Source organism: Oenanthe melanoleuca, chromosome Z (genome assembly GCF_029582105.1).
Source record: "Oenanthe melanoleuca isolate GR-GAL-2019-014 chromosome Z, OMel1.0, whole genome shotgun sequence".
In the NCBI taxonomy this organism is placed as follows: Eukaryota; Metazoa; Chordata; class Aves; order Passeriformes; family Muscicapidae; genus Oenanthe; species Oenanthe melanoleuca.
In genome coordinates, this window is record NC_079362.1 from 59436686 (window position 1) to 59446877 (window position 10192).

Sequence of the window (10192 nt, forward strand, 5' to 3'; positions counted from 1 at the left end):
TAATTACTGTAAAATAACAGGTATTACATTAGAGTGATGTTTGAACAACTTCACAAAAATAATGAGGAAATTTCTACTCAGATACTTTCTAAATAGCCCTAAATGAATAAGGCTATTTAAGCCTGTTTTTATAAAACACTCCAATATGTAAAAGATATGCATGTAATTTACATGCATTTATCACTACTACTCACAATATCAAAATAGACATTAAATCAGTAAGGCTAACATATACAACTAAGCTGCAATCTATTTCAGAACTCTTCAACATTTTATTTGGAGAAAGTTATCTTTTGGAAAAATTTTTTATGGCAAGACAGGTGCTAATAATCCAGAAGCATACCTGCTACAGAGCTGCAGAGTAGAATAAACATCCAAATCAAATTGCTGAACATTTCCTTCTCAATAAGAATGGGCAGAAAATGCTGTCATAAAATAAAAACAATGGCTTTTATTTTTAAAAGCAAAGTAAAAATGCCTTTTTGATACTTTGTTAGCATTTGTGTATGAGTTAATAACGTTATTCAGCTTTTCTCACTTGTATTCAAGTGAAGTATTACTTTGTGTAAGTGCTACTTTCCTGAACAATGGAAAAATTTGATGCAGCTTTACTAAGACAAATTGCATACATTTCTTATAACAAAGAGAAAGACACATATACCTAAAACATTGCTGAGGGCAACCCAATCCCCACAAGTGTTTTACCTTGCAAGGGCCATGTAGATTTCTTACCAGTTATTTATCTCCATTCACTTGACATTCAGCCTGTCCAGTCTTTTCTAAGGAGATTCATTCAGCAAATTCTTTTGAAAATGAAAGATTGCTGGAGAAGGAATGATCTTCCTATCTTGTTCACCACCACCTAATAAAGAAACTGTTCAGGAAGCAGACAGCAGTCCAGGTCACCTTTCACCCAAAAGTGGGTGAATTCATATTGTTTTTTTCTGTTTAGTGTCCCTGGCAACTGAGTGCACTCTGCAAAGACAAAGGAAGGCACCTCTCATTGCTCTTCTTTTTGAAGAAAAGAACTACAGAACTACTGTGCAGTCAAAAAACCTCAGACTCTATGTTAAGAAGGAGGAAAGCAAAGTAGTAGACTGATTTCTTCTAAAAGGACTGATGAATCTAGTGTTCCATAAGAAAATATTACAAAAATCAAACACTTTCCTTGCCTCGAGTGCCGCTGTCAGCACTTACAAAATCACAGAATGTTAGTTTGGAATGGACCCCTACAGACTATCTGATCCAAAATCCCTGCTTACACAGAGCCTCCTAGAGCCAGTTCCCCAGGACCACGTCCAGACAGCTTTGAAAGATCTCCCTTGACAGAGAGTCCACACACTTTCTGTGTAATCTGCTCCACTACTTATTCACTCTCACAAAAAAAAAAAGGATTTCCTGATGTTCAGAAGAAACCTCCTGTGTTTCAGCTTATGCCCAGTGCCTCTGGTCCACAATGAAGGATTTGGCATTTCTCCTTATTGAACTTCATGAAGTTCGTGCCAGCCCAGCTTGCCAAGGTCACTGTGGACAGCAGCTCAACCCTCTGGCTTACTAGTCACCCCTTCCAGTTTTGTGTCATGGCCAAACTCACTGAAGGCAGGCTCTGCCACAGCATTCTAATCCAGAACATTAATGAAAATGTTGAACAGGACTGGATCCAGTATTGCCCACTGGGGTACACACCAGTGATTGGCCTCCAGATGGACTCTATCACTGATAACCACCCCGTGGGTACATTTATTAAGCCAGTTTTCAATTAACTTCACTGCTCATCCAGCCCATGCTTCATCAGCCTGTCTGTCAGCTCCTCACCCCTCCCAGCACAGCTCTGTGCTCTCCTTTATCCCTGACCCTTCACCTGTCTGTCAGCTCCTCAGCCACCCCAGCACAGCTCTGTGCTCTCCAACTGGTCACAGACATAGGAGGCGACACCATCTCTTCATCTCCCCAGCCTGCCCTTCCTAAAGAACCTGTATTCTTCCATTCCAGCACTCAGGCCACAGGAACCATCCCACCTCATCTCTACTATTTCAGGAAGATCACAGCCCAGCAGGCAGACTCTCCTCATTTATTCCCCACAATAAGAGATAAGATTGCGCTAATATCCTACATGTGGATTTGCTGTTTTTGAGGGGATATGAGACAGAGGAGGCTGCATTTCAGCCAAAACAGTTCAACTGTTTCCAAGCATAAAGTGAAAAACATTTTTATCATATTCCTTTAACTAGCTCCAGCAATCCCATGCTTTTTTTAGGAAGGAATTCTAACTTAGAAGCATTGGCAAATCTTGAAAACATTTTTGAATAATGCTTGAGCTGAAAAAACCACATACCATGACATATCCCACCACAGTGGAGCACAGCACTGCATGAACAGGCATGCACGAACTGGCTGCCATGCCAAGTTAGAAGCTTTTGAAAAATTCTAGTTTCACACGCACACCAGAGAGCTTAAATAGTTGAAGATTCCATCCACACTCAGTGGGTGTTCCTCATCCTGTATCCATCCTGTACCTCTCCCTCCCTCTTCTAGTCTTTTTCTAGTACTCAGCCACACAATAAGTCATTTCCACTTGCTAAAATAGCAGAAGACTAAGAAAAAAAAGTATTAAAAAATGTAAGCAACTTGCTACATGATCAGACAGGCATCTGAGTTGGTGAAATAGAGGAGAGAACTGGGGAAAGAGACCTCTGTGATTTTTCCCAGATGTGTGCTGTTCATTTGGTTCAGTCCTCCTGCTTCTGCTTTCTCCAGTGTAATTTAGCAGCTGTTTATTTGGCATAGCAGCTGCTAGTTACTACCTGCCAGAAACCAAGGTAGTGACTCAGCAGGTCACGATGTTGCTCAAATCTTAGGTGCTTGCCAGGACACTGATACATGATACATGACAAAATAGCTCATTGGCTGTTTACTGAAGAGGTTGTATATGTAAAAGTAATGAACACTACACCATATGTGCATAAGTGTTTCACTTAAAGATGCCTATAAAAGCTAAATTCTGATGACTTAACAAATATGAACACAACTGTCTTCAAGTGATTAAAAAACTGATTCATCAGACTTTTCCCCATATTGTATTTAAGATCATTCCTTAATTGCCCTTCTTCCCCATTTCAGGACATGAAGCCTTTTTCCATTCAGATCCAATTCTAAGATTGTTTTTAATTACATCAACTACATGCCTCTGCATACAGTGTAGATGTTACACCAAGAATAAAGAACATGCCACATCCATAAATGTAAAGACAGCATGTCACAGAGTCATTGAACCACAGAATCACAGGATGTTAAGGGTTGGAAGGGATCTTAAAGACCATCTAATCCTAACTGTCCCTTCCACGTTCAGGGATACCGCCCAGTAGATCAGGTTGTTCAAGGCCCTATCCAACCTGGCCTCAAACACTTCCAGGAATGGGGCATCCACAACATCCCTGAGCAACTTGTTCCAGTATCTCAGCACCCTCACAGTAAAGAATTTCTTCCTATTATCTAACTAATTTTTCCCTCTTTCAGTGTGTACCCATTCTGTGTTCCCATTCCTCCTTGCCCTGTCACTCCAGCTCCTGTCAGAGAATTCCTCTCCAGTTTCCCTGTAGAACCCCTCAGGTACTGGAAGCTGTCTATGAGGTTCCCACAAAATTTTCTTTTCTCCAGGCTGACCAGCCCCACCTTGCTCAGCCTGCCCTCATAGGGGAGGTGCTCCAGTCCTCCTAACAAGCTCCTGGCCCTCCTCTGGACTTGCTCTAACAACTCCTTGTCATCGTGCTAGGGACTCCAGAGCTGGATGCAGTGCTCCAGGTGGGAACTCAGCAGAGCAGAGCAGCACAATCCCCTCCCTCAATCTGCTGGCCAATGCTGCTTTGGATGCAGCCAGGATTCCCTTGGCTTTCTGGGCTGGGAGCACTCACTGCTGGCTCATGGTGAGTTTTCCATCAGCTACCACCCCCAAGTCCTTCCCCACAGGGCTGCTCTCAATCACTTCTGTGCCCAGCCTGTGGGTGTGTCTGGGATGGCCCCAGCACAGGTGCAGGACCTGCACTTGGCCTTGCTGAACTCCCTGGGGTTTGCATGGTCCCACCTCTCAAGCCTGTCCAGATCCCAGTGGATGCCATCCCTCCCTCCCCTGTGCTGACTGCCCCACCCAGCTCAGAGTCTGAGCTCAAACTCGCTGGGGATGCCTCGATGCCACTGTCCATGTCACTGACAAAGGTGTGGAACAGTATCAGCCCCAGGACCAACCCTGGAGGGACACCACTTGTCACTGGTCTCCATGTGGACAATGAGTTATTGACCACAACCCTGTGTGTGTGGCCATCCAGCCAGTTCTTTATCCACTGAGTGGTTCATCCATCAAATCCACATCTGCCCAATATAGAAACAAGGATGGCAAGTGGGACAGTGGCAAATTCTTTGATTAAGTCCAGGTACACAATGGGAATTGCTCTGCCCTTGTTCACCAAAGCTGTAGCACCTCATCATAAAAGACCACCAAATTTGCCAGGCATAATTTGCCCTTAGTAAAGCCATGTTGGTTGTCACCAATCACCTCTTTGTTTTCCATGTGCCTTAGCATAGTTTCCAGGAGAATCTGCTCCATGGTTTTTCCTGGCTGAGGAGAGACTGACTGGTCTGCAGTTCCACAGGGCTTCTGCATTCTCCCTTTATAAAATGGGGGTTATAATTCCCTTTTTTCAGTCATCAGGGACATAATTTGATGGCCACAATTTTTCAAAAATTATGTATAGTGGCTTAGCAGCTTCTTCTGCCACCTCCCTCAGGACCCACAGATGAATTTTATGGATCTATGCACATTCAGGTTCCTTAGATGGTCTCAGACCCAATCCTCTCCTACAGTGGGCTTAGGGTCTTCATTCTCCCAGTCCCTGCATTTACCTTTCTCAAATTTGAAGGAAAGCTAATGGTTTTTTTAACTCTTTAACCCCTATGACTTACACACTTACAAGCCCATCCACAGGAAAAATGACAAGACACTGTGATGAAAGATCCTGGGCACACTGAATTTGCAAACCACAGTCTTTAAGTGAGCTAAAAATAGACAGCTGAACCTCAGAGCAGGATGAATAGAATTTTAAACATTTACCTTTAAATATAACTTGATCAAAACAGGTGTTAGGTCTACATTTTCCTGGAAAATAAACCTATATGTATTTTAAATTATGATAGCCTACCAGGAAACTTAATGGTATCATAATCTACTAACACCACTTAAAGTAAATAAATTCATGCATATCTATTCAGAAAACTACTAAGCTTACAGACATATCTGAAGGAGCCACATGGTGAGCCTCTCAAAATACTGTATCAACTGTTGACCACAGAAACTTGTTCTAAAAACACTATAATGTAGAAAAAAAAATCATCATCACATAAAACAAGTTGTTAATTTAAAAATTTCAAACCAACTGGAAAAAGCAGGAAAGCCATGTTTCCTCTTTCAGTCTCTTAACAGCAAATGTAGGCATAAAAGGATAAGATACTTTTGTTCTAAAATTCTGAAGGACACAGTGATCAGGAAAAGTCAGTTCTGCTAATAACTGCTGATAACAGTTATTTTGCTCAGTACACTCTGGAGCTACAGATGCAAAACATGTTTTGAGAAACCCTTTGCTTTTCTTATAAAACAGCACACTGAATATTCACACATTATAATACAGAATGTTGTTACATTGGAATTAAAATCAAATTTTTAACAACATGAGCTTGATACTAATAGGAAAAATAGAGTATAACTCATTCTTCTCTTATACAAGCATAACAAATAAGCCTCTATATAAATCTTGAGGTATAAAATGCCCAGATAGATAAAAAAAGCTGCAAAACAGGTATTCTTTTACTAATTAATGTATTGTATCTCATAAAAGAAATATAATTTTTTACAGAAAAAGCTTTAAGTTACAAACACAAAACAAGGTTTAGTTTTTTTATCTTTACACATGGGTCACTTCTTTAATTTTAACTACATGATTGCATCCAATTTGCTAATGCTCACTAAAGTAAAGGTCCGGCCATCAGTATCACTAGAACTAAATGTTGATTATATTACCAGACATAATGTTGCTTTCAGGCATGTCCTTTCCCATTCTTTTTTCACTGACAAAGAAAAATAGCCAAGCTATGGTTTAAAGAGAGTTGTTGTACAGGTCTTGGAGCAAGTCTCCTTCTTCAGCTCGTTGACTGCATGACTACAAAGTCTATTTGGACTGCAAGGTTCTACTCTGAGAGATGATTTTGCATCAGATGTTTCAGTGAGTAAGACATCATGAGACAATGGTCGCCTTCGTGCCCCTTTGTGTCGCTCAAGAACAAGCTGTCTCTGGTGTGACAAGCAACTAGGTGAGCAAAATGGATGGGCAGGGTAGGAGGATCCATGCACTGAACTCTAGAGAAACATAGAGCTCTCACTGAAAAGAGAGTAGCCAGATCAAAATATTTTACATTTGTCAGATTTAGGTGGTTTCAATCTGAAGTGGCTACAATCTATACTGTACAGAATACACACCTGTCAAAAAATCAGAAGATTCTCTCTACTACTTCAGAGCATTAGTTCACCTTCTCCAGTTTTGCCTTTCAAACTATGACTGGAACTAGATGTTAAACACACATCTACTTAAATAAGATTAACAAAACATGTTTAGGAAGAAAGTAGATATGTTTCTGGACTGTTATGGAATCAGCTACACCCCCAAAATGCATAATATAGTTATAATCCCTGTACTATTACAGTGCTGGAAGTAAAAGAACACAGAACACAGTGCAGGTAATACCATGATCCACAGACATGAGAAGGCAAGAGAACAAAATGAGCACAAAACTTCACTTTCATACTTTCTTCACACTCAAAAAAGATGACTGTGACCCTGACATGTACCTGTAGATGTAATATACTAAATGTCTGAAAAAGCTATTTAATCATGTATTTTAGAAAACACTATAAACTCAGACTCATTGCAGCACCATAATCCTGCTGCTTCAGATCAACTCGTAACAGTTACATATCCTGCTTTTCTTTACTCTCTATGCTGCAAACTTTACTAACAACACTTTTGTATCTTAGTCAAAACTGCAAGGCAAAACATGGCATGAGAAATCAGTGAGAAATCAGGCTTCAAACACTACCAAACAAATTTATGTTTTGACATCTCTTAGGATGGCATTTTTGAATTGAAAATACCCCTTACAAGCACCAAATCATGAAAAAATTCCCCAGGTTTAAATTATTATTACACAAAAATCAAGACCTCTAACCTTTAGTACTGCAACCTCTATGATATAAACCCAAAGCTTCTTTCTCCCTTTTAATGCCTTTTGAGACCTGTTTTGTTATGGATTAGTCTCTGACAGAAAAATCTGAACTGACCACTCCATTCTTTCACCCAATACACAAAGCTTCCTTTAAGCATGAAACCATTCTCTTGCCCAGTTTCTTAATTCACGGCTAGAGTCTAAGAAGTTGCATTTCATATTTTAGACAATCATAGAATAATTTTGGTTCAAGAAAACTATCAAGTGCATCCATTAACCCAGCACTGCCAAGTCCACCGCTAAAACATGTTACTAAGTGCTGCATCTACTTGCCTTTTAAACACCCCCAGGGACAACAACTCCACCACTTTCCCAGGCAGCCTGTTCCAGTGCTTGACAACTTTTTCTGACCAGAATGTTTTCCTAATATCCAATCTAATCTAAACCTTTCCTGGTGCAGCTTGCAGCAATTTCCTTGTCCGTTGCTTATTACCTGGGAGAAGAGACTGACCCTCACCTCACCACCTCCTATTAGGGCAGCTGTAGAGAGTGATAAGGTGACCCCTGAGCCTCCTTTTCTCCAGGATAAACACCCCCAGCCCCCTCAGCTGCTCCTCACTACACTGGTGATCCAGACCCTCCACTCCCAAAAGACAAATCATACATTACAAGTAAGAAGGCAAGTGACACTTCCCCAATTTAAGCATCAGTGTATGAAGATGATATTCACGATGGATATGTACACAAACACATCACAAAAATATGTTTCCTCAGAAGGCAGAAATCGCTAACATTGAAGAAACCTGGGGCCAGTGCATTTAAATCTGATATATCACTTCAAGGAAATTTGAGTCAATAAAAATTAAGCAGAGAGAAATTAAGAGCTTTTCCTTCCTTTGATGATTGCATACATTTGCAAACATCTTCAGAACTGACTCTTAACCATTACACACACAAGCAAAACCACCAAGCATTTAGATCGCATTCTTTACAAAATGAAACAAAGGCAATAAGCTAAACAGAAAATTTCAATTCTTACTATCTCGTAGACTTGAAAGAAAGAAACCAAAAGGATCTTTTCACCCTGAAGAGATGCAGAAGCATATCAACGCGCCAAATGACAAACGCTTGGAAAGAAGTGCATCCAAGCAAGTTTCACTGATAGAGATCCACGCGAATAACAGTCCGGGCAAGAGTTTCTCACTTCCTTACACTTCATATAAATGAACGTGAGCAGAGAGACCTCTACTGAAAACATATTTGGCACTTACCTCAGCTGCAGAACGGGCGTTTGGTTTAGCAGGGGCCTGCCTCTGCCTCCCAGCGACCGCGAAGGGACGGACAAAATAGGAAGTTGCCCGGCTGAGCACAAGTAGCGCTTTTTCGTCAGATTCTGAAGGCCACCCCCGCCGCTCGGACTAGCACTGTCGGACTCGGGCCGCCTCAGCCGCCCCGCACGGCGCCGGCCGCCCGCGGGCTGATGCTCTGCCCTGCCCGGAGCCCCGACAGCAGCCCGCCCGCGGAGCCACCCCGCGGGCCCGCCGCACCCTGACCGGCCCCGCCGCGCTCCGACCGTCCCTCCGGCCCCTCCGCACCCCGCCCGGCCCCGCCCGGCTCTCCCTGCGGCCACCCCAGCTCCGGGACGGGGCGGAGCGGGGACGCAGCCTCGCTGCCCCACAGGCTGAAGGCCGTCCGCACCAGGGCCCTCGCCGCCCTTTGAAAGGGTGGGAATCAGCTGGCTATGCGGGGATCAGTCAACCAGCCGGCTGTGTGGGGATCAGTCAGCCGGCCGTGAGGGGATCAGTCAGCCGGCCGTGAGGGGATCAGTCAACCAGCCGGCTGTGTGGGGATCAGTCACTCAGCCGGCCGTGAGGGGATCAGTCAACCAGCCGGCTGTGTGGGGATCAATCAGCCGGCCGTGAGGGGATCAGTCACTCAGCCGGCCGTGCGGGGATCAGTCAACCAGCCGGCTGTGTGGGGATCAATCAGCCGGCCGTGAGGGGATCAGTCAACCAGCCGGCTGTGTGGGGATCAGTCACTCAGCCGGCCGTGCAGGAGTGTACCCAGCGACTCTTTGGTGCCGATGATCCAAGTCAAGAGTGTCTTCAAATCGCATAAACTCGCGCAGCGAGACAAATGTTGGGTAGCAGCCACCGCCGAGGAGCACTCACTCCTAAGAGTCTCATGCATCATTTAGGGCACAGGCAGAGGAATAAATCAAGTGGTGATCCCTTTTAAAACTAACAAATGTATTCCTCTTAATGGCTTGGAAGAAGACTGTAGCCATCAGCAACATAAAAAGGAATAACGGGACTGAAAATCAGAAGGAACTTTGCAATTAAGATGCTGTGAAGTTAGTAAATGGAAAGATCTAAAGTCCCTAGTTAATGTGCCTCCTATTAAGCACTGACAGTCCTTGCTAAGCACTCTCCAAGAACAGATACTGAATTTCAATAATGCAGTCAGAACATCAAGAAGCCTTGGCCCCAATTCAGGAAGAGATCCATTGCACACAACAAATGGTTTATCCTGCACTGGTGTCACACACAACAGAAGTTGTAGATTGACTCATTTCAACTTTCATGACTTGTGCACCTCAGGTTTTTTCAGGCTATTTTAACACCCAAGCTCTATACCCACTCCAACTTCCAGATCACTCATTAGCCTTCACCCTCTTTAGCTAATCATCAGATTCAGTCAGGTAGCCCATCCCATTTGCTTTTTATTTTTGAATTATATTGCCATCTCCTCATTATCCATAACCTCCATGTGAGGCTGCACTGTAAACTGCTTTAAAGTTTTTAAATTCCCCTTTCTATTTAGAAGTATACATTAGCATGTATAGTGATATTCTGAAAATTTGCGTTGTAGTATGAAGTAACAGATGAAACATAAGTGGATCAAAAGAAGCAAATGTAAACTCTAA

At 42.9% G+C, this 10192-nt stretch overlaps 1 protein-coding gene across 3 annotated transcripts in view; it reads right to left on the bottom strand.

The window, feature by feature from the left end:
* Positions 1 to 8830, bottom strand: part of IL31RA (interleukin 31 receptor A) — a 35815-nt gene extending 26985 nt beyond the window's left edge. Inside the window, exons 1-3 of one of the 3 annotated variants that reach the window (XM_056513493.1) lie at positions 8538 to 8824; positions 733 to 975; positions 344 to 425 (exon numbers count right to left, since the gene is read on the bottom strand). In XM_056513493.1, coding sequence (XP_056369468.1) covers positions 344 to 395 — 52 coding nt within the window. In that variant the 5' untranslated portion in view covers positions 396 to 425; positions 733 to 975; positions 8538 to 8824. Of the gene's footprint in view, positions 1 to 343; positions 426 to 732; positions 976 to 8305; positions 8445 to 8537 lie in introns of those variants that run through there. The other 2 variants (XM_056513491.1, XM_056513494.1) reach the window with 2 other exon arrangements.
* Positions 8831 to 10192: the final 1362 nt, after the last annotated feature.